Below are 25162 nucleotides of genomic sequence, written 5' to 3' on the forward strand. Positions count from 1 at the left end.
CCGAAATTACTTCTTATAATGAGCAAAGCATTCTCGAGGACACATGGGAATATTGTCTAGTTAACTTTCATCATGTTTTAGTTTATTCGTGTACACTACTTTGATAATTTGATATGTGGGTGGACTGGTGCTAGGTTGTTGTTCTTACTTGAACAAGAAACCCTCTTATGATTACCCACTCTCACAAGCATCCGCAACTACGAAAGAAGAATTAAGATAAATCTAACCATAGCATGAAATATATGGATCCAAATCAACCCCTTACGAAATAATGCATAAAGTAAGGTTTAAGCTTCTATCACTCTCGCAAACCATCATCTACTTATTACTCCCAATGCCTTCCCCTAGGCCCAAACATGGTGAAGTTTCATGTCGTCGACGTTCACACAACACCACTAGAGGAAGAACGACATACACATCATCAAAATATTGAACGAATACCAACTTCACATGATTACTTATAACAAGACTTCTCTCATGTCCTCAAGAACAAACGAAACTACTCACGAATAATATTCATGTTTAAGATCAGAGGAGTATAGTATATGATTAAGGATCTGAACATATAATCTTCAACCAAATAAACATCAACTATAAGATGTAATCAGCACTATTAGTGAGCCACAGGTACCAATCTGAGGTTTTGAGACAAAGATTGAATACAAGAGATGAACTAGGGTTTGAGATGAGTTCATGATGGTGAAGATGTTGAAGATCAGTCCTCCCACGATGAGAGGAACTTTAGTGATGTCGATGGCTTGGATTTCCCTCTCCCGGAGGGAAGTATCCCCGGCGGAATCGCTTCGCTGGAGAGGAAAAGTGCTACTGCCCAGTTCCACCTCGAGATGGCGACACTTTGTCCCGAAAAAGTTCTTTTGATTTTTTGTAGGGAAAATGACACCATATAGGAGAAGGAGGGCCACAAAGGACTGCTAGTGGGCCCACAAGCTCACGGGCGCGCCTAGTATTTTTATTAATTCCAAAAATAAATCCCCGTAAATTTTCAGATCATTTGGAGCTGCGGAGAATAGCTATCTTTGTTGTAGCTCTTTTCAGGTCTAGAATTCCAACTGCTCACAATTTCCCTCTTCATATAAATCTTGCATGGTAAGAGAGAAAAAGGCATTAGAATTGCATTATGAAGTGAAATATTAACTCAAAACATTGTAAATAACAGTAGAAAATCATGATGCAAAATAGCGAAGAGAGACATGATGATAGCGGAGAGGGTTGAGAAAGAGGGGGTTTTGCCGCGGAAACAGTGCGACCAACTCCAAATGTTTGTGCTCCATCTCAGTTTTGGGTGGGCTGGGAGTGTTTGAGTCCTATGTGGCGGTTGGACTACCGCAAAGCCCATTGGTTTGCTTCCAGATTGTGGGAAAATAGACACCCGAACTAGTCCGCGGACAAATGCGGGACACCGTTGGATGTCTTGCGGCATCCGAACAACTCAGTCCGAACGTTCCCGAGGTTTGGGGGTAGGTGTTGGAGATGCCCTTATACTCTGCTATTTGTGTTTAAGGCTATAAATGTACCTCATAAATTTCATCTATTTTTCTGATGCAACATTAGGTATTCATGTTATTTCTTACTAAAAAAATCAATAAGAGGTACTTACAAAAGACACCTCCTACACAAAATATGATGGTCACATATATTTCATTTGAGTTTTATGTAGTATATACCATGCAATCTTAGATTATTTCGTCGCTATAATTTACTTATTTTTTGAATGAAATAAGGGAACTAAATATGCATATCATCTTTATGCATCTGCCTTGGAATTTTCGTGAACCTATCAATATCGTTCTTTGTTCGTGCTTTGATCATGTGAGCTCTCACGTGCAAAAGAACGTACAACTTACTAGTTTTTTGGAAGGGACTACTAACCCTCCTTTTGGCTTCAAGCATTCGAACCCTGGATCCCAAATGTTTGTGTTGCTAGAGTTCTCCACTTCTCCACCAAAGTCCTAAGCATCCATCTAAGTGAAGGAGAACACATGTTTGAGTTAGATCCACGATCCAACCAAGCAAAGCCATAATCTCGTATATGCGTTTTCATTGAGCTAGGTACCTTTAGAGATTTGTGACTCCTCGAGGTTAAAGTTACTTGCGACATTCACTCTCTAGAATTGCTTCTGAAAGTTTGTGGAGGCATTGGAGATCGCTTCAAGATGATCTACTAGTGATTGAACCCCAACTTTGTCATCGAGGCTCAAGGTAGGAAGACAATGTCTTTGTGGGGACAACCCATGCCAACTAAAAAAACCTTGTTTCCACGCTTCTCCAACAACAAAGACCCAAAATCTTCAAGAGGATCCGAATTCCGGGCCTACATCCCGTACTTCAGTCACTCTGATTGATTCTAAAACTTTTTTCTTGAATATATGATTCTAGTTTTTTTAGCACAATCGACTAGGCTTTATTGGTGAATAACCATTTGGTGATACAAATCGAATAATAGGGTTGGATGAGCCAAGAGTGTCTCCCTTGATCCAATGTAGTGCTTACCTAGCTTGATTGCGAGCTTCGCAATTTGAGCTCCTAAATTCATAGATGAAATTACATGTGATAAAAGAGGATCAATGAATTTCTATCTCTCTGGTGCTTGCTTCATATCTCCCTCCGTTCTTTGTAGCAATGTCATTGACCAATTTTTAGCAATCCGGAGCGATGTGAAGGCGTTGGATGTGTAAGTCTCTAGCCAGCGCAAGATCCTCCCGACAAGCTAACGCCTCCAAAGTCGCAGGGTCGGCCACTCCTAACAAGACAGGGGATGAAGCCCCTAAGTACAAACCTTGCTCATCGCAACAAAAGGTGGCGACGACTCCACTGGTCCCTATACTGTGATACAACACATCCATGTTGATTTTCACCAAACCGGAAGGGGAAGATTCCAGAATTGGGCATTGTGTGGAAGAGGAGCCACAATCGGTCTTGGTGGTGCCAAATTCTTGGGGTCCTCTAGCTCGCAATGTAACGGATGATAGAATCATGTGTGGAGACTGGACTCAGAAGACTTTGATTCTAGTTTTTTAGCACATTTGATTCTAGTACTTTGAGTTAGGAGAAATTTTGAAGCCCATACATAATCCTTTTTTAGGGGGGTTGGGGGATGGAAAGGAGGGCGCCTCTACAACACCTTTAGTGTCGGGATCGCATGCTGGCGCTCACGGGACTGCAAAATGGACCACGATCCATTAGCTTCGCTCGCTAGCGACCGCTCGCTCCAACAACATAGTTCTGAAAAGAAAGAAAACTAAGGCTTAAGAGAAACAAAATCCGGGTTTTATAGATTAAAAAATATATTAAAAAATAATAAAAGTTATAAATTTAAAAAGATCGTGAATTTAAAAAAGTTTGATATTTGAGAAAAGTTCAAAATCCACAAATTTATTAAAAATATGGTTTAAAAATAGATTTGAAAAGTATTCATAAATTTGAAAAATGTTTGCGGATTTGAAAAGAAACATGAACTTGAAAAAACTTGTGGATTTCAAAAGTATTCACGAACTTGAAAAATCTTTGGAGATTTCACGGATTCGAAGAAAAGTTCCTAGATTTGAAAAAAGACTGCGAACTTGAAAAAAGTTCACGAAACTATTCAAAAAAAGTTCACAAATTCCCGGATAAAAAATGTTCATAGATTTGGGAAAAATAGTTTGTCAATTTGAAATAAGTTTGCAAATTTGGAAAAAAAAATCAAGCATTAAAAATGTTCAGATTTTAAAAATTGTTTGCAAATTTCAATAAAACTTCATGAATTCAAAAAATTTCATGAAAAATAAAAAAGTTTTGTCATTTAAAATAAAAGAATAAATAAACAAAAAAAAGAAGGGAAAAGAAAAGAGTAAACAAGGGAAAAATAAAATAAAATGAAACAATAAAAAGGAAAACTCAAAAATAGGAAAAATGTAAAAGAAAAGTGAATTTTTTTTAAAAATATACATAAGAAACTATTTAAACCGAACAAACTGGTGAAGCAAAAAGCAACAGAAAACCTGGGCCCAAAAAACGCTGCACCCTGTACCATTTGTCCTCAGCCGCCAAATAGAAGGATTTGACGCCGAAAGCGGCCATACAAAAGAGCAATGCTACATCTACGAAGAGTTTTTTACGTATCTTATGAATGAAATGAGTTGACAGCTTTTAATTAGACATTAGTAGAGGCTGAGGCCCACCCGGAAAAGGAAGATTACATAGGATACGTAACAGACTTGCGTAAGTCTAGCATTTTTGCATACAAAATCAATGTCAGACGTCCAGCCCAATAAGACCCTGCACGGACCGGCGAAGAGGTAACCGGCACAGGCCCCCAAAAGCCCATATACAAGTCACAGGTACGCTCCCTCGCTCCCTCAGAAGAATACCGCCTCCCTAAAAAAAACTAGGGAAAACAGTCTCCTCATCGGTCAGTCGTCCTCGCCGTCGCCCTACCCATCTCGCCGGCGCCGTCGGGGGCCCGCGGGGAGCATGGATGCCATGGAGGAGGATACGCCTCCAGCGCCACCGCCACCGCCACCGCCTACAACGTCAGTGGGCGCCTCCCCTGTTTGCCCTGCTCTCATCTCCGTGTTTAGGTCACGTGGAAGCGCTCACATACCTCCCTGATCGGGGCGTCGTGTCGGTTGCAGGGGCGCGAAGCAGCCGCCGTACAAGGATCCTGACGACGGGAGGCAGCGGTTCCTACTGGAGCTGGAGTTCATCCAGTGCCTCGCCAACCCCATCTACATCAACTGTACAGTAACTCTCCTCACAGCCTCTGTTTCAAACTGGTTGGTTAGAGATTAGCTTATTGGGTACCACAGCGCAATTGAGTTTCATCATGGCCTATTTGTGGGTTGAGTCCTGCTGCGAGAGCGAGTAGCTAGCTAATCAAAGAGAATTTTTCTTGTTGATGATTGTGTTAGTCAGTGACTGGCCTCTGGAGTAACAAATTCACATGATATGATTTGGTAAGACCGCATAGTGTGATAAGGCAAGAGAGATTGAATTATGTATTGCTTATGCTTTGTTGCTTCCTGTGCTACCGATGTATTCGGGGTCAATATTTTGTGCGAGTATTAAACATGATTCTGCTTGGGAGATGGCGTTTATAGTATTTGTTTTGTTCAAGCAGATCTAGCGCAGAATCGGTACTTTGAGGATGAGGCGTTCATCGGGTATCTCAAGTACCTCAAGTATTGGCAGCGTCCGGAGTACATCAAATACATAATGTGAGTCACCTTATACTTTTGATTGCGCAAATAGTTTGCTCACAGACAAACTAATATGGTTGTACTGTTATGGTAAAGGTATCCGCACTGCCTTTTCTTTCTTGAGCTTCTCCAAAATGCAAATTTCCGAAACGCAATGGCACATCCAGCAAACAAGGTGACCTTTGTCCCCATTTGGCTAGAATTGCACTCAAGCACCATTCTCACCCTTAACTGTTTACAAGCTTCTTCTTTCTTTTCAAACCGTTTCTTTGGAATTGTCTATTTGGAGATTATTACTTTTACGGTTGATTGGTTGTGGACATAAAGGATCTTGGAAATGATAAAATGTTGCTATGAATGCGCTTACAAATATATTGAGTGGATATGTGTCGGTGGGAACGACACTTATGGGATCAACGGGATCCCTACTGTGGTCGGCGGGCGCGGGGTTGTGAGAAGAGCAGGTCTAAGAGCCAGCACAAAGGTCGTTTACCCAGGTTTGGGCCGCGTAGATCGCGTAATACCCTAGTCCTGCTTTAGTGTGTATATGAATGTTCTTGAGCTAGCTATCGAGCATGACTTGCTCAAAGAGCCAATCCCCCTCCAGTACGCCTCGGGCCTCCTTTTATAGTCGAAGGAGGCGCCAGAGTGGCACACAGGAGGTGGAAAGGGTACAGTGTACAAGCTTATCGCTTGTCATTACGGGACAAGACGCATTAAATGCGCCCCTGAGGTGTCCCCTTGCTTTAACACGTGTTCAGGCCAGCGAGGCGGGCGGCGCCATGTAGGCTGACAGGCTGCTGAGGTGGCGCGGTGGCTGCGTCTTCATGAAGATCTGCATGCCACCACGCAGGTGCTTGTTGAGTTGGCCTCGGGACCGCGCGTCGCCACGCAGGTGCTCGTCTGGCTGGCTGGGCTGGCAGCTGTATGGGAACGGCGGTGGGGTCTCGGTGCGTGCGGGCCTGGCCGCGTCTCTTGTCTTCGGCAAGGGTCTTGCCGTGGCACCGCGGTCGTCCCCGGCAAGGATGTTGCCGGAGGTCTCGTCTTCCGGTCCTCATCTGATATCGTGTGTGTTAATGATCTTCACAAAGATCTGTATGCCACCATGGAGGCGCCTCCCGACCCTTGGTTCCAATGTGGTTGATGGTGTTGGAAACCTCGGGCTCAAGGGTGGCGCGCTCCGTTGGTGTTGGGCAGGTTGCCCCAGCAAGGCTCTTGCCGGGGCTGCGGAGGCCGCCCCGGCAAGGGTCTTGCCGGGGGAGCCCACCTCGCCCTCTCGCTCTTCGCGTTTCTGTCTTAGCGTTGCTTGATCGTCTTGTGGCTTTGGCCTCCCTCCTCTGCCCTACTAAGTGTGGCCGCATGTGCGGCTCTGACGGCCCGTGCACAGGTAAAGGGGTGCGAAGTAGAGCCCCTAATTCTGTACACCGACAGGAGCCCCCAGGCCTGGGCCACACATAAGTGCAACGCGTTGTTGGGCTAGGCCCAGAACGGTGCGCGGGCAGGCGGGGCCGATCTTTACCGCGGTGACTCTTTCGTCCGCTGTGCTTCCCTATGACTCGCGTTGAATGCGTGACGTGGGGGTCGTGCGTGGGGTGACCGAAGCGTGCTTGCGTCATCCTGCGGTGAATAGTGAAGAGGCGGCTTGCGTGTCCCTTTAAGACCGCAGGGCCGCTGCTCATTTACTTTCTCCGCCTTGGAACCGTCGTTCCATGTTTCCCACTACGCCCGCCCCTTGCGCCACGTACGCCGCATGCACGGCGCGGGGCAGGTGACAGGCGCACGGGATATGGGAAGGCGCGCGCGCGTGGGTCGATACCCACGCGCCTTTGATTGGGCGAGAAGGGCGGTCGACGGCCTCGCCTGCTGCCACCTTAATGAGCTGGATTGGCTGAGAGAGGCGGCTGAGCCCTGACCCCGCCCCTTTATAAGGAGGGGAATGGGAGGGACGACACCCCTCAATCTTTCGCCATCCGCTTCCTCCCATCTTTGCTTCTTCCTCCCTTATGTTATGGCGAGAGGGCGTGCTGATGCTTCAACGGTGGCGGCGAGGGTCTCCGCTCGACAACGCGCCCCTCCTCCCCAAGAGCTCGTGGCGACAGAGCCGGCCACGAAGGGAAGGGGGAGGGGGCAAGGCCGAGGTTGCCGTGGCGCTCGGGGAAGAGGAGGACGGGGCGGCGCATCGGCTTCGCCTTCGCCAGCAGTCACTTCCCCAATGGAGGGCCACGTCGGGGACCAGCCTCGCGAATTCTTCATCAGGCTGCGCCGCGGTGCGTCATCGTCTTCGTCTCCCTACTCCATTTGCTCGGGAGATGGAGCTCGATCCGCCACAGGCTCTGAGACTGCATATGAGGGGCTACGGGAATAGCGGCACATGGGCCGACGTTGACTTCCCAACCCCTCATGTCATGCATCTTCGTCGCGGATGGAAGACTTCCGCTCGCATCCACAGTCTGACGGCGGGGCTCGTTCTCTATTTCAAACTAATGGAAAACAGCCTCCTCTCCGTCAAGGTCTTTAGAGACTTCAGGACTCGCCTAAAGTGCTGCGTGGAGAGCTCCTCTGATGACGAAGACTCTTCCTCGAGCGAGAGTGACGAGGAGGACAGCGGCAGCGACGACGAGGGTAGCAGGCGGGAGGATGACGGGTCTGACTAGGCGTCGGACCCGCCCTCCCGGGCGGTGCCGGCAGCAGCAGCATCTGCATCGGGCCCCTTCTCCCAGTGGGACCGGCTCCTTGAACTTCTCGGGATCGCCTCCTTGGGCGACTGGCTTGGGAAGGCCGGAGAAGGCGAAGAAGGCGGGTGGCGGGCCGTCAGTCGAAGTACGATGGCACCGACGCCTTCGTAGCGTATTGACGGACCGTTGCCTCATCTTCCAGCTCTTCTCCCGGCACCATCATCACCAGCCCTCCCCTAGGCGGCCGCCGACATGTTCTCTTGGCGCCTTCTGCTGCTCGTACCTCGCCTAGGCGCTCCTTCTGCCCTCTTGCCTTGTTCCGTTTCCTGAGGAGAGGGACAAGAAAGGTATTACGGGCACCTTATCTCTTTTTAGTTTGTAAGCCTACGGGCCTTAGTTAAATTTAAAACTTGTAATTCCCTTGCTCATGTTTACATTCCGTACGAACTGTACCTGTATGGGGCGTATTAATGAAAAAGGGTGCTTGTCGGGTCCTTTGTGTGTGAGCGAAACCCATACCAAGGAACGAATCCTTGTTATTTTTAACATAAACATTGTCGCCCGGCAACAGGCCTTGCCGCTCCCTTACTTTATTCGACCGCACTCACGCTCTTGGCGGAGGCGGGGGCAAAGTAGAGTTAGGCCCTACGCATGCTTCCTTGCCGCCGCGGCTACAACCAAATTCCGGACCAAGAAAAAGCTCTCGGGCAGCAGGAAGAAGGGAGCACGGCAGCCTTGGAATAAAACGAGGTTTCATACGTCCCAATTCTATACGGTAATGCATAACAGGGGATAGGAAACTTATCTGAATCTGCAGCCCCTGGCAACCTTGGCTTGCCGTGGGTGGACCCTTGTGTTCAGCCCCCGGCTACCTTGGCTTGCCGGGGCCGGGGCGCCGGCTCGTTCTCTTTCTTCCATATAGCTCTCAGCAGAAATGCCCATGTGCCCTGCGAACCAAAGAGGACGGAAAGGAACAGAGAGACGCAGACTCGACATCTATGCTAGGGGTTAGTCACCGCTAAGCACTATCAACCCTAACCGAGGGAGAGACTCAATCTAGCATGCATGCTATGACTTAGGGCGCCATCGCTTCGTTTATTTATGCTCAGGGTCTGCGTCTGGCTTTGTACAGAGGGTTACATGCCTTGCCGGCAAGGCTTGTACAAAAGGTGGCTTGCCGGGGGGCCCGACAACCGCGCCTTATGGGTAAAACTTGCGAAGATGCTCGATGTTCCAGGAGTTGCTCACCGGAATGGCATCTTCGGTCTCCAGGCGGACTGCGTCGGGCCTGGTGACTCGTATTACCCAATAAGGGCCTTCCCACTTCGGCGTCAACTTGTTGGAATTCTTGGCCGATTGAACGCGTCGAAGAACAAGGTCGCCTTCCTCAAAACTTCTGGCATGAACCTTGCGGCTATGTTAGCGGCGCAAGGCTTGCTGGTAGCGTGCTGCTCTCTCAGCCGCCCGAAGACGATCTTCCTCGAGGAGCGTCACGTCATCTTGCCGCAATCGCTCTTGCTCAAGCTCATCATAAGCGAGCACTCGAGGTGACCCGTATATGAGTTCCGTGGGGAAAACTGCTTCTGCCCCGTATACCAGGGCAAAGGGCGTCTGGCCGGTGGCTCGATTTGGCGTCGTTTTGATCGACCAAAGAACCGCCGGCAACTTATCAATCCAGCGCCTTCCGCTCTTGTGCAGCCTGTCAAAAGTCTTTGTCCTCAGGCCTTGCAGTACTTCATCATTCGCCCTCTCCGCTTGGCCGTTGCTCCGTGGGTGTGCCACGGAAGCGAAACAGTGCCGAGGTCCCCAATGTATTGCATGAAGGTGTGGCTTAAGAACTGCGTGTCATTGTCGGTGATGACTTTGTTTGGCACACCAAAGCGGCAAACTAGCCCCTTGAAGAATTTGACGGCTGACTGCGCTGTCACCTTCTTCACTACTTCCACCTCCGGCCACTTTGTGAACTTGTCGATCACAACGTACAAGTACTCAAAGCCCCCGACGGCGCGGGGGAAGGGGCCCAGTATGTCGAGCCCCCAGACCGAGAATGGCCAGGAAAGAGGGATTGTTTGAAGGGCTTGAGCTGGCTGCTGAAACTTCTTTGAATGGAACTGGCACGCTTCACACTTGGTTACTAGTGCTGTCGCATCCTGGAGGGCAGTGGGCCAGAAGAAACCTTGCCGGAAAGCCTTGCCGGCAAGGGTCCTCGACCCTATGTGGGAGCCACATATGCCTCCATGTATCTCCGCCAACAGCTCCAGTCCTTCCTCCCGGGGAATGCACTTTAATTTCACTCCGTTTGGTCTTTTTTTGTATAGAACGTTGTCAACGAACTGGTACAGGGCAGATCGACGGGCTACTTTCTCCGCTTCTTCCTGCTCCTCAGGAAGCTCCCCTGTTTGGAGGAATCAGACGGTATGTTGTGCCCATGCTGGAGCCTGAGGCTCGACGGCAAGGACCAAAGGCATCTCCTCCGCCGTGGGAACGGTTGCCTCTACGGCTAGGGCTTGGTGCCCTGCCGGAGTCGATTGCCCCATGGCAGGCTCGGCGTCCACGGCAACATCTTCGCCAGCGGCCCCAGGGAGCTTGGTGGGGAAGTACTTGCCGGGGCCTGATTTCCTCCGCTTGTTCTGCACTGTTGATGGTTCAACGGATGGTTGAGTTAGCCGAAGCACAAAAGTACCTGGTTCCACAGGTAGCTTGAGGGCAGCGTGCTTCGACAGGTAGTCGGCGACATCGTTCTCCACTCGGGGGACATGCTCCGCCTGTATACTGTCAAAGCGCTCGTCCAGTTTCCTCATCTCATCCACGTAGGCTTCCATCAACGGGCTTTGACAATCCTTGTTGACCTGCCTGACGACAAGCTGCGAATCACCCCTGACGATGAGCTTCTTGACCCCGAGGTCTGCCGCGATCCTGAGACCGGCAAGCAATCCCTCGTATTCAGCAGTGTTGTTCGTCGACATCTCCCTGGGAAAGTGCATCTGGATCACGTACTTGAGGTGCTCTCCGGTGGGTGCGACGAGCAGCACACCAGCACCGGCGCCTTGTAGCGGAAAAGCCCCGTCAAAGTACATAACCCAGTTGCGACTTGTTTCCTTGTCGGGGAGAGTGGTCTCCTGGATCTCTTCGTCGGGCATCGAGGTCCATTCTGCAATGATTTCCGCCAAGACTCTACTTTGGATCGTCGAGGTGCTCTCGAACTTTAAACCAAAACTCAACAGCTCCAAGGCCCATTCCACAATCCTCCCCGTTGCATTTGGGTTATGCAGTATCTGTTGCAACAGGAGGCGGGTGACGACGGTGATCTCGTGCGATTGCAAGTAATGACGCAGCTTCCTCGAGGCCATAAGGAGGCCGAAGAGCAATTTCTGCACACCGGAGTACCTTGACCTAGCCCCCTGCAAGAGGGAGCTGACGAAGTAAACTGGGTGCTGCATCATCTTCTTCTTCTGCACCACTTCACCTGGTTGCGTGGGCCCCGTCGCGCTAGTGTTAGACCTTGCCGGGGGCCCTAGCCTTGCCGAGACCAGGCCCCGCCGGGGGGAGTTCTGGCTCGCCATCCGTCAACTCTGCCGTTGTCGTTGCCCCTTCGTCGACCTCCCTCTGCGCCACCAGTGCGGCGCTAACCACTTGATTCGTCGCCGCTAGATACAGCAGCAGCGGCTCTTGTGGCTTAGGCGCAACCAGTATTGGTGTGGAGGAGAGGTACCTCTTTAAATCCTGCAGCGCTGCCTCGGCCTCCGGGGTCCACTCCATTGGGCCCGCCTTTTTCAAGATTTTGAAAAAGGGAAGGGCACGCTCAGCGGACTTGAAGATGAATCTGCTCATGGCGGCGACGCAGCCAGTGAGCTGACGCACATCCTTGATCCGCTTAGGTGCCTCAATCTGCTCAATGGCCTTAATCTTGTTCGGGTTCGCCTCAATCCCACGCTGCGACACAAAGAACCCGAGAAGCTTGCCGGACGGGACACCAAAGACACACTTCTCAGGGTTCAACTTGAGGTTGATCTTGTGCAGGTTTGCAAACGTTTCTTCCAGATCTTGCACAAGTGTTGCCTTGTCCTTGGTTTTGACAACTATGTCATCCATATAAGCTTCCATATTTCTATGTAGCTGAGGTTCAAAACCAATTTGGACTGCTCTTGCAAAGGTCGAGCCAGCACTCTTCAACCCGAAAGGCATCCGTAAAAAGCAGTACGTACCACGTGGGGTGATGAATGTTGTCTTCTCTTCATCTTCTCTCGTCATGAAAATCTGATGGTATCCTGACTAGGCGTCGAGGAATGATAACAGGTCACACACGGTCGTAGAGTCAACAATCTGGTCGATGTGCGGCAACGGGAAAGGGCCTTTTGGACAAGCCTTGTTGATATCTGTGTAATCAATACACAGCCTCCACTTCCCGTTTGCCTTGCGCACTACCACCGGATTGGCCAACCACGTCGGATGGAGTACCCCTCTCACCAAGCCTGCTGCTTCTAGCTTTCTGATTTCTTCCGTGATGAACTCCTGCCTCTCCAGAGCTTGCTTCCTAACCTTCTGCTTGACGGGCCGCGCACGAGGACAGACATCAAGATGGTGCTCAATCACCTCCCTGGGAACGCCGGGAATGTCGGATGCCTGCCATGCAAACACATCGACATTAGCCCGCAGGAAAGTGACGAGCTCGCCTTCCTATTTGCTATCGAGGGTGGAGCTTATGGTGAAAGCCCCTCCCGTGCCGTCCTCCTTGACGGACACCTTGGTCTCTGGTGGTGCAGCTCTGGATTTCTTGCTCTTGCCGGTGGAGCTCTCTGGCATGTCCTCGACGGGAGCACAACACTCCGGAGAGGTGCGCTTGCCGGAGTGGGTGTGAGAGGTCTCGTCGCCGGTCTTCTTCCCTCCCAGGGCTTCAGCGGCAGGAGCAAGTGCCTTGGTGGCAGCTGCTGCAACTGCTTCCCGGTAGAGTTGGTCAGCAGATCAACGCATCCTTCTTGTCGGAGGGGACGGTGATGATGTTCATCGGCCCGGGCATCTTCAGCGTGTTGTAGGCGTAATGCGACGCCGCCATGAACTTGGCCAGTGTCGGGTGGCCGAGGATCCCGTTGTAGGGCAAGGGGATCTCGGCCACATTGAAGACAATCCTCTCTGTCCTGTAGTTCAACTCGCCTCCAAACGTTACGGGCAGCGTGACCTTGCCCTTCGGCTCACTCCTTCCCGGGTTGACTCCTTGAAACGTGCCCGTCTCTTCAAGGTCTCCATCAGGAATCTGCAGCCTTTTGACCACAACAGACGAGATCAAGTTCAGACCGGCCCCGCCATCAACCAACATCTTTGTCACCTTGAGGTTGCGGATCGTTGGTGAGACCAACAACGGCAAGCACCCGACCGCAGTAGTGCGATCAGGGTGGTCCTCGGTGTCAAAGATGATGGGCGTGCTGGACCACTTCATTGGCTTCCGCACGTCGAGCGATGGCTCCACCGTTGTGATCTCACGCGCCCACTGCTTGAGCTGGCGGTGAGAGGTGTGCAGCGAGGCGCCACCGTCGACGCACATGGCCTATGTAGCCTTCTGGAACTCGTGGTCGCCGGACTCGTCGTCCTCGTCATGATCATCGTCTTCTTGCTTCTTGTCGCGGCCCCGGGCGGGCCTCTCTTGCTGGTTATCCTTGCCGCGGCGGCCTCCTTGGCCGCCACGCTTCTTGCCGGATCCTTCAGCACCGTCCTGGCCTTTCTCCTTGTCCCGCCTCTCATACTCAGCCTTTTGCTTCTCGGGAAGCAGCTCAACTTGTCGGCAGTTTTGGAGGTTGTGGCCCTTGGTGCGGTGGATCTTGCAATACTGCTTGTCGGAGCTTCCTGGCTTGTCGGCAGCCGCCAAGGCCCGGCAAGTGGCACACCCGGCAACTTCCTTGCCGGGGTCGCTCGCCTTGACCTTCTTGGCAGCGCCGGTGTCGTCGGATCCCTCGACGGCAAGCACAACCTTGCCCTTGCGCTTTCTGTTGCGGCGCCGACCCTTCTTCGTCGGGGCGGCGGTGTCGTCATCTGTGGAGTCGGTTTCCGCACCGGCATCTTCGCCGGGGTACTTCCTTCCCTCTTCAGCCAGAGCGCACCTATCGGCCAGAACATAAAGTTCGGCCACATCTTTGACCTTGTTCATCGCCAGTTCTTCACGCATCTTGCGGTTACGCACATTCTGATGGAATGCGCTGATCACAGCGGCGAGATGAATGTCTGGGATGTTGTACTGCACCCGGCTGAACCTCTGGATGTACTTGCGCAGGTTTTCACCTTCCTTCTGGGGGATGATATGTAGATCGCTTGCCTGGCCATGAGCTTGATGGCCTCCCGTGAAGGCGCCAACAAACTCAAGACACAAATCCGACCACGAAGAAATGGAATCCACCGGCAAGTGCATCAACCATGACATGACATTGGGCTTAAGCGCCAACGGGAAGTAATTGGCAAGCACCTTGTCGTCGCGGGCTCCAGCAGCTTGCATCGCGATGGTGTAGATGCTGAGGAACTCCGACGGGTGAGTCTTGCCGTTGTACTTCTCGCCAACGTCGGGCTTGAATGTGCGGTGGGAGGGCCACTGGAACTGCCGCAGCTCACGGGTAAAGGCTGGGCAACCCACCTCGTAAGGTAGGCCACCGTAGCCTCCCGGTGCTGGGTGGTCCATAGTGGGCCCTGCCCGCCTATCTGACTGGTGGCGCGCATCACGCCGGCGCTCGATGGTGGTTCGAGCGTCTTCAAGGGCTCGCTCCCGAAGAACTTGACGCTGATCGCGGTGGGTCCATGGATCGGACGATGCTATGGAAATATTATCACAAACGTCGTCACGACGGATCGACACCCGCGGTAGCTGGCGTGGGGGAGGAGAGTGCACCGTGGCTGCATCACCCCCGGCCCTTCCACCGTTGGCATGCGGTAGCTCGACGGAGCGGTGGCCTACGGGCCCCGCTGGTCGCGGCTCATCTTTGTTGGCGATGCCAACGAGGCTCCGGACGGTGGCTCTCCACTCGTCGAGCCTCTCCGCAGCAGGAGAAAAGTCGAGGAGCAGTTGCGCGCGCGCCAGAGCTTCTGCTGGTGTGGGCGGCGGCGAAAGTTGCGTGGATCGTGATGCGCTCCGACTTCTATGTTAGAAGGAGCTCTATCACGGCCTTGCGGCTGTCTGCCATTTTTGCCAGCACCTTGGCGTGCATGCTGGCCTCCCTCGTCCCGCGAAGGACGCGCGGGACTCTTCCCACGGCGGCGCCCAGGGTCACCAGCGTGGTGACGCTGCTCATCGCGCACAACTTGGAAAGAGTGCGCCGCGGGCGCCGGCGTAGGTGTCTTGAAGGCCGTCGCGCCACCGTTAGGCGGCATGGCGACGCCCTGGGAGGGCCCCGCGCCGCCTGCGGGGGCCCCAGCTCCGTCTTTGGAATTTGCAACGTGCGGCCCGTCGTCCTGCGCACGAACGACGCCGCTCGCCAGGCCTGGGCTGCCAGGGCGATGTGGGTGTTCGCGGGTTGCGCCCCGGGTTCTGTTCGTGACCGGCCCGCTACTCGCCCGCACCGGTACGGGTAGTCCGGCCCCAGATGAACCGATCGCCGTGGTCGTCTTCCTCTTGGGAGCCATGGCGATAAAGAGCTGCTAAACTGGCTGCTAGACCAGATTTTCACAGCTGCGCCCCCTACCTGGCGTGCCAAAGATGTCGGTGGAAACGATACCTATGGGATCAACGGGATCCCTACTGTGGTCGGCGGGCGCGGGGTTGTGAGAAGAGCAAGTCTAAGAGCCAGCACAAAGGTCGTTTACCCAGGTTCGGGCCGCGGAGATCGCGTAATACCCTAGTCCTGCTTTAGTGTGTATATGAATGTTCTTGAGCTAGCTATCGAGCGTGGCTTGCTCAAAGAGCCGAATCCCCTCCAGTACGCCTCGGGCCTCCTTTTATAGTCGAAGGAGGCGCCACAGTGGCACACAGGAGGTGGAAAGGGTACAGTGTACAAGCTTATCACTTGTCATTACGGGACAAGACGCATTAAATGCACCCCTGAGGTGTCCCCTTGCTTTATTGCCACCTTGCCTTGCTTCGACACGCGTCCAGGCTAGCGAGGCGAGCGGCGCCATGTAGGCTGACAGGCTACTGAGGTGGCGTGGTGGCTGCGTCTTCACGAAGATCTGCATGCCACCACGCAGGTGCTTCCTGAGTTGGCCTTGGGACCGCGCGTCGCCATGCAGGTGCTCGCCTGGCTGGCTGGGCTAGCAGCTGTATGGGAACGGCGGTGGGGTCTCGGTGCGTGCGGGCCTGGCCGCGGCTCTGCTGTTGTCTTCGGCAAGGGTCTTGCCGTGGCACCGCGGTCGTCCCCGGCAAGGATGTTGCCGGAGGTCTCGTCTTCCGGTCCTCATCTGATATCGCGTGTGTTAATGATCTTCACAAAGATCTGTATGCCACCATGGAGGTGCCTCCCGAGCCTTGGTTCCAATGTGGTTGATGGTGTTGGAAACCTCGGGCTCAAGGGTGGCGTGCTCCGTTGGTGTTGGGCAGGTTGCCCCGGCAAGGCTCTTGCCGGGGCTGCGGAGGCCGCCCCGGCAAGGCTCTTGCCGGGGCTGCGGAGGCCGCCCCGGCAAGGGTCTTGCCAGGGGAGCCCACCTCGCCCTCTCGCTCTTCGCGTTTCTGTCTTGGCGTTGCTTGATCGTCTTGTGGCTTTGGCCTCCCTCCTCTTCCCTGCTAAGTGTGGCCGCAGGTGCGGCTCTGACGGCCCGTGCACAGGTAAAGGGATGCGAAGTAGAGCCCCTACTTCTGTACACCGACAATATGTTTATTTCCTGAGGAATTGGTTAAAGCAGTGAAATGTTATGAAAGCATATTAAGCTTCATGCACACTTCTAAGTGTTCACTGTTTTATCCACATAATATTTTTTCTTAGTATTTGAAAAAGAAATGTTTATTTATTTAGGACATTGAATCATTTGTATGCAACTAACTCTTACCTGCAAATTTCTTGACAGGAAGTTGCTCATAGGCAGCAATATTTCTTCTGGAAAAACTACAGGAACAATAGACTGAAGCACATCCTGCCGCGTCCTCCTCCCGAACTAACTCCTGCACCTGCCCCAGCACCAGCACCAGTGCCGACACCTCCTCCTGTTCCTGCACCACCATCGTCTTTGCCAACTATGTCAGCTGTTGGTGCTTCTGCAATGCCCCCCATGCAGTTTATAGGAACTCCTGGCACCAACAACCCAAAGAATGAGATGAGAAATGTTATGGGTGGTAGAAAGAGAAAGTATGTACCTCCCTATCTTGCAATCAATCAATAGCATCTCTTATGCAGTTAATATTAGTTCTCCATACAGTGTCATTATGAAGTTATTAGTTGTAAATACAGTTTTTTTTCTTAAAGTTCCTGTGTGCCATAGTTAATAGGTGTTATATTCGAGGGTGATCCAACTTGAATGGGGTTATGGACATTCTGCCAATCTAGATTATGAAGTACCTCTTCACTGATTCAGTAAAGATTATTGATGCTCTCAAGATGCTTCTTAGGAGAACTGAATTAGTCATGCAATGAAGTTGTGGAGGAATCTGTTCTATTTGTTCCTTTTTTCTTGGTCCATCTCATGAATCATCCGAGATTTTATGAAAAATGCAAGTTTCACAGTAGTGTTGTTATGCCTGTGTGCTTGTTAGTCAGTTTTAAATGTGTGCATGGTAGTTTGAGTTTTGACAGGTTATTTCTTTTTCCTCTTGTGATGTATAGTTTGAGCATGCGAGTATGTTGCATTATGTTCAATAAAATGGTTTACAATGACTGATTGTACTGTGTATCTTGGCTGCAGGATGGGCTAGTGAAACATATTGATCAACTTAACGGCTGATGGCATCCCAGAGAAGTGGAAACTCACCTCCCTGTTGCCTGTTGGTAGACCTTTGAAGTAGCAGACAAGTTCGAAGCAGCTCCTGCTTTGGAGCAGCTGGAGTTCTCAACGTGGCATGCGCACTTGGCCCTTGGTTGACTTTATCATTTATCTTATGCTGGCATTTGTTGTAGTTGAATGGAATCTTTACTTGCTGAAACTTTGTGCCAACAGTGGCAGCCGTAAAAGCGAACACTTATCACATATTCTTAGATGGAGCCGCAACATTTGCATAAGGAGCTCCATGAAACGCTCCATTGCTCGTTCATATTATTTTGCTGCACAGTTTGTGCCTGGTGATGGGAGGGCTTGCATTGCATTTCTCATGCCTGTACGGTTCCCGGTCAGCGGCAGCGCCAGTATTAGGCGGCCTCCCTTGCTGCATTTTTGTTTCAATCTATATTTTCATGGCCCCAATGATCCGGAGTCTGACAATGGCGAATTCACTTTACTACCATATATATGTTCACGCCTGAAACTTTTAAGGATTTTCTGAAACTTTGAAATTGGACTTTTGTCTTTTCTAAAATGGAAACATTATTCACACAGTCTCCAGTCTCTGCCACCTCGTGCAAACAAGAAATGAAATACTCCCTCCGTCCCATAATATAGCTTGCAAAAACGTATTATATTATGCGACGGAGGGAGTGGTAGATAATTAAAGCATGACGAAGAATGGATAATTAAAGCATGATGATAAGTAGGAAAATAACAAAGATACTTCGATATGGGGGATGCTATCCAGCCCACGGGCGTTACGACGCTACACGTCGGCCGGCGGATAAAAAGAAAATATCCGCCGTCTCGCTAACCATTCGATCGACACATTAATGGCCGTTCGACATATCCGCGTAAGCATCCGCTTCTTTGCAATAAGATTGGTGTTACAGAAGACCCTCTGCAACAGCAAGCTTGTTGCAATCACCCGAGCCTATACGTTTTTATTTTTTGCAACATAGGTCTTGTTGCAGGAATTTTCGCAACAAAGATCTTGTTGTAGAAACTTCCGTAACAAAGGTCTTGTTGTAGAAACCTTTGCTATGTATTTTTTTTGTAACAGAGGTCTTGTTGCACTTTTTCTTGCAACGAAGCTCTTGTTGCGGAAAATGTAAAGATCGATAGAATCCTTTTGCAACATGACTCGTGTTCCAAAAAGTTTCTGCAACTAGGGTAACGTTGCAAAAAAATTTGGCAAACAAAGACCATGACATGATGGAGAAGGTTTTGGCAGCAGGAGGAGCTTAAGGTGGTGACGCCATGGCCGAGCTGGCCGTTCGCGTCAGATGGCAGCCACCTGTGTTCCAGGCTCCTCGCCAGTCATAGTTGTGGTGCGCATGGTGGTGCCGCTCGCAGCTTCAATGTTGTCCACCCTTACTAGCAAACAACGTTCGTGGTTTGTAGAAGATGACTGATGCAAGCGGTTGCAGAATAAAGGGAAGAAATGAGTGGAGGGAAGAGATTGGAGAAGAGATAAGGTTAGGAATGTTGGGGAACGTTGCATGGGAAACAAAAAATTTCCTACGCTCACCAAGATCAATCTAGGAGATGAACATCTATGAGAGGAGAGATTGCATCTACATACCCTTGTAGATCGCTAATCGGAAGTATTAAGAAACGCAGTTGATGTAGTCGAACGTCTTCGCAACCCAATGACGATCCGTCCCGCGAACTCCGCCAAGTGCCCAACGGACGGCACCTCCGCGTAAACACACGTACGGCTTGATGACGCCTTCACCTCCTCGATCCAGGGAGCGATGGTGAAGTAGTAGCTCGAGTCCTCCGGAAGCACGATGGCGTGGTGGCGGTGGTGGTGGAAGAATCTCAATAGAGCTTCGCTAAGCGCTACGGAGAGGAAGAAGGACGCGAGGGAGAGGAGAGGCAGCGTCATGGCGTGGAGATGTGCTCTTGGGGTGCGGCTGCCCTCTCTCTACCTCTCTATATATAGGGGAAGGGAGGAGGGGGTGGCGATGGGATCTCCCCTAGGGTGACTTGCCCCCCAAGCCGGGAGGTGGGAAGCCCTAGGGGGGCGCCCCCAACCCTCCTGGTTACGTGAGATGGGGTGAGGGGGTGCTCAGCCCCTTACTAGGTTGGTTTTCCCCCTCCCCTTGGCCCATGGGCCCCTCCAACACTTGTCGGGGCCCCTCGAAACCCCTTTTGATGACGCTGGTCATCACCCGGTACCTCCGGAACAATTCCGGACTCCAATACCCTTCGTCCAATATATCGATCTTCACCTCCGGACCATTCCAGAGTTCCTCGTCATGTCCGGGATCCCATCCGGGACTCCAAAAAACCTTCGGTAACCACCATAATGACTCAACTATACTTAACCTGTCACCAAACATTAAGTGTGTAGACCCTGCGGGTTCGAGAACTATGCAGACATGACTGAGACACCTCTACGGTCAATAACCAATAGCGGGACCTGGATGTCCATATTGGTTCCTACATATTCTACGAAGATCTTATCGGTCGAACCTCGATGTCAAGGATTCAGCTAATCTTGTATGCAGTTCCCTTTGTCTATCGGTATGTTACTTGCCCGAGATTCGATCGTAGGTACCTCCATACCTAGTTTAATCTCGTTACCAGCTAGTCTCTTTACTCGTTCCGTAATACAAGATCCCGTGACTAACTCATTGGTCATATTGCTTGCAAGCTTATTGTGATGTTGTATTACTGAGTGGGCCTTGGGATACTTCTCCGTCATACGGAGTGACAAATCCCAGTCTTGATCCATGCCAACTCAACAGACACCCTCAGAGATACTTATAGAGCACATTTATAGTCACCCAGTTACGTTGCCATGTTTGGTACACACAAGGCACTCCTCCGGTGTCAGTGAGTTGCATGATCTCATGGTCATAGGAACATATACTTGACATGCAGAAAAACGATAGCAATAAACTTGATACGATCATATGCTACATTCATAGTTTGGGTCTTGTCCATCACATCATTCTCCTAATGATGTGATCTCGTTATAAAATGACAACTCATGTCCATGGCTAGGAAACCATAGCCATCTTTGATCAACGAGCTAGTCCGGTAGAGGCTTACCAGAGACATGTTGTTGTCTATGTATCCACACGTGTATTTGAGTTTCCGGTCAATACAATTAAAACATGGATAATAAACAATTATCATGAACAAGGAAATATAATAATAACCACTTTATTATTGCCTCTAGGGCATATTTCCAACAGTCTCCCACTTGCACTAGAGTCAATAATCTAGCATTACATGGTAATGAATCTAACACCCATAGAGTTCTGGTGTTGATTGTACTTTGCCCGTGGAAGAGGTTTAGTCAACTATCTGCAACATTCAGGTCCATATGCACTTTGCAAATGTTTATGTCTTCCTCCTTGATGTAATCGCGGATGGAATTGAAGTGTCGCTGTATGTGTCTGGTCTTCTTGTGAAACCTTGGTTCCTTGTCTAGAGCAATGGCACCAGTGTTGTCACAGAATAGAGTCATCAAGTCCAGTGCACCGGGCACAACTCCAAGATCTGTCATGAACTGCTTCATCCAGACACCTTCCTTTGTTGCCTCCGAGGCAGCTATGTACTCCGCTTCGCATGTAGAATCAACTACCACGCTTTGTTTGGAACTGCACCAGCTTACTGCTCCCCCATTTAGAATATATATGTATCCTGTTTGAGACTTAGAGTCATCCGGATCAATGTCAAAGCTTGCATCGACGTAACCCTCTACGACGAGCTCTTGATCACCTCCATAAACAAGAAACATTTCCTTAGTCCTTTTCAAGTACTTAAGGATATTCTTCACCACTGTCCAGTGATCCACTCCTGGATTACTTTGAAACCTTCCGGCTATACTTATGGCAAGGCTAACATCCGGTCTTGTGCACAACATTGCATACATGATAGAGCCTGATGAGGCACGGACTACCAAGATGCTAATTCGTGCGTGTAGATGGCCCGATCTTTCACGGCGATACTCGATCAACACCTTGTCTCCCTGTTCCTCCTCGTAACCTCCAAGAACAATTTTCACATGTGTACAAAAATACACAAATGAAAATAATGACCCCCTCGGATCAGCACGTAGGCGTCGATGTGATGATCAACCCTCCGTTGCTAGTAAATTTTCACGATGAAAAAATCACAGATAATACACAAGATATGGTCGCCCGTAACTCAGACATTTTTATGTATATCTCATACCCGGAATAAAACTCAAAACTGATCTGCCTTACATCGGCCGTAGCCTGGCTTCTATATGTCAACGTGTGCAACTTCCCTAATCTACCAACTTGGACTTCAAGACTCTCACGTCTCCAAGTAATGAGTAAAAAAAACAAAGTCTAACAAGAAAATAAACTCACGTACAATGCTAGCCAGCTAGCCGACTGACACAAACCAAAAATAAGAATCCTAACCAATTTGCATTAGGATTTTCTACCTATCACAACAACTTGACGTGGAGGTGTACGAAAATTAGGCTCCACGGAAGCTAGCACCGGTTCCATCTTAGTCTCCTGTATTCTCTTGCAATGTGGCTAAACAAAGTTTCTTACCATCTTCTCTGTATCCGACTTTCCTTTGCTCCTTTCTGTTATCAAACATGCTCGTACAGTTTTAGACTCCATGTGTCCACGACCATACACTGACCTTCCAAATATACCTCCTGAATTCAATAAGCATGTCGTACAACTGGTCTTTGATCGGCCCATTAAAGAACTGATTCTTGGTCCGCATAATTGACGCACGTGACCATCATTTCCTCGATAAAATCGAACCGCATGCATGGCATTATTTTTCACAACCTTTTCATGATCTAACTCCTTAACTGGCTCAGCTTTAGTAGCATCAACAATCGACGGTGTCACGCCCGTATCATCCTTCCTCCCTTCAAACGAAACCATCCTCGGTTTCGAGTCTATTTTCGGTGCCATCAATTCGTCCAGTGCTTGCAGTTCTGTTTTTACTATAGAATCTGGCATTGGCTTCAGTACGTGCTTCCTTCCATCATGCAGGAACGTGTATGTGTTGGATCTTCCAGCATGAACTGCATCATGATCAAATTGCCATGGTCTTCTCAATAACAACTGACACGCATCCATGGGCACAACATCACAGTCCACTATATCAATATAATCTCCAACTACGAACTTCACATGCACCTTATGCGTGATCTTTAATTTTCCGGAATTGTATAGCCACTCCACGTGGTCCGGTTGCGGATGCCGCCGCATGGACAAACCCAATGCATGCACAACATCTTTACTAATGGCGTTTGCAAAGTTGCCGCCATCAATTATCATCTTGCATGCATGATCGTTGATCATGCATTGTGTTTTAAAAACACTCCAACGTTGGCCTTTTGCATCACCGTCTTGTACCTTCTGTACCAAAAGATTCAGCCCCTCTGTCGGTGCATCGACTTCTTCCTTTCTTTCTTCTTGTTGCTCTCTTATTTTTAGCAAACGGTTTTTCCAGTCTGCGCTGAACACATCTGTTGGCATGGGAATAAAACAGATTTGTTGGCCCTTCCATGATATAGTGTAACTATTTTCCTTTGAATTCCAAACAGCCCCGACGCACGTGCACCATGGGTTCCCGAGTACCAGATGACACGACACCATGGGCACTGGACAAACGTGAAAAAATTCCGCACAACAATATTTTCCCAAATCAAAAATTACTAAAATCCGGTGCGTATACATAATTTTGATTTCACCTTTGAACTACTTCAGTGTATACGGTCTTTCAAGAGGCACCATATTCAGCCCCAATTTTTCCACTACGTCGATGCTCGCCATGTTGACCGTAGAACCTTCATCAATCATTAAATTGACACGCCGCTCCTTCACCACGCAACGAGTGTGAAAAAGAACAACCTCGCCGATGCCTTCCTCCTCCATCAATATGTTCCTGCTCAACATGTTGATGCTTGCCTCCGTAGATGATATAGCAAACTGAATCCCCGTGACTAACCTTAGCTCTGAATACCACTTGATGAGGCACGGACTACGAAGATGCTAATTCGTGCGTGTAGATGGCCCGATCTTTCACGGTGATACTCAATCAACACCTCGTCTCCCTATTCCTCCTCGTAACCTCTAAGAACAATTTTCACCTGTGTACAAAAATACACAAACGAAAATAATGACCCCCTCAGATCAGCACGTAGGCGTCGATGTGATGATCAACCCTCCGCTGCAAGTAAATTTTCACGATGGAAAAATCACAGATAATACACAAGATATGGTCGCCGGTAACTCAGTCGTTTTTCTGTATATCTCATACCCGGAATAAAACTCAAAACTGATCTACCTTACATCGGCCGTAGCCTGGCTTTTATATGCCAACGTGTGCAACTTCCCTAATCTACCAACTTGGACTCCAAGACTCTCACGTCTCCAACTAATGAGTAGAAAAAAACAAAGTCTAACAAGAAAATAAACTCACGTACAATGCTAGCCAGCTAGCCGGCTGACACAAACCAAAAAATAAGAATCCTAACCAATTTGCATTAGGATTTTCTACCTATCACAACAACTTGACGTGGAGGTGTACGAAAATTAGGCTCCACGGAAGCTAGCACCGGTTCCATCTTAGTCTCCTGTATTCTCTTGCAATGTGGCTGAACAAAGTTTCTTACCATCTTCTTTGTACCCGACTTTCCTTTTGCTCCTTTCTGTTATCAAACATGCTCGTACAGTTTTAGACTCCATGTGTCCACGACCATACACTGACCTTCCAAATATACCTCCTGAATTCAATAAGCATGTCGTACAACTGGTCTTTGATCGGCCCATTAAAGAACTGATTCTTGGTCCGCATAATTGACGCACCTAGCCATCATTTCCTCGATGAAATTGAGCCGCATGCATGGCATTATTTTTCATAACCTTTTCATGATCTAACTCCTTAACTGGCTCAGCTTTAGTAGCATCAACAATCGACGGTGTCACGCCCGTATCAGAGCCTATGGCAGAGGCAAAGGGGATGACACTCATCTTTTCTCTATCCTATGTAGTCGTCGGGCATTGAGTCTGACTCAACTTCACACCTTGCAAAACAGGCAAGAACCCCTTCTTGGACTGATCCATTTTGAACTTCTTCAAAATCTTATCAAGGTATGTGCTTTGTGAAAGTCCTAACAAGCATCTTGATCTATCTCTTTAAATCTTGATGCCTAATATGAAAGCAGCTTCTCTTAGGTCCTTCATTGAAAAACTCTTGTTTAAATATTCCTTCACGTTTTCCAAAAGTTCTATATTGTTTCCAATCAGCAATATGTCATCCACATATAACACAAGAAACCCTACAGAGCTCCCACTCACTTTCTTGTAAATACAAGCTTCTCCATAAACTTGTATAAACCTAAACGCTCTGATCACCTCATCAAAGCAAATATTACAACTCTGATTTGCT

General features: G+C 49.7%; 1 protein-coding gene across 1 annotated transcript; it reads left to right on the plus strand.

The window, feature by feature from the left end:
• Positions 1-4314: 4314 nt before the first annotated feature.
• Positions 4315-18055, plus strand: LOC123128236 (mediator of RNA polymerase II transcription subunit 31). Its single transcript, XM_044548188.1, has 6 exons — positions 4315-4532; positions 4635-4738; positions 5120-5216; positions 5295-5373; positions 16847-17124; positions 17678-18055. Exons 1-6 carry the CDS (start codon positions 4474-4476, stop codon positions 17685-17687), a joined length of 627 nt encoding a protein of 208 aa, XP_044404123.1. The 5' UTR covers positions 4315-4473; the 3' UTR covers positions 17688-18055.
• Positions 18056-25162: the final 7107 nt, after the last annotated feature.

Source organism: Triticum aestivum, chromosome 1B (genome assembly GCF_018294505.1).
Source record: "Triticum aestivum cultivar Chinese Spring chromosome 1B, IWGSC CS RefSeq v2.1, whole genome shotgun sequence".
Lineage (NCBI taxonomy): Eukaryota > Viridiplantae > Streptophyta > Magnoliopsida > Poales > Poaceae > Triticum > Triticum aestivum.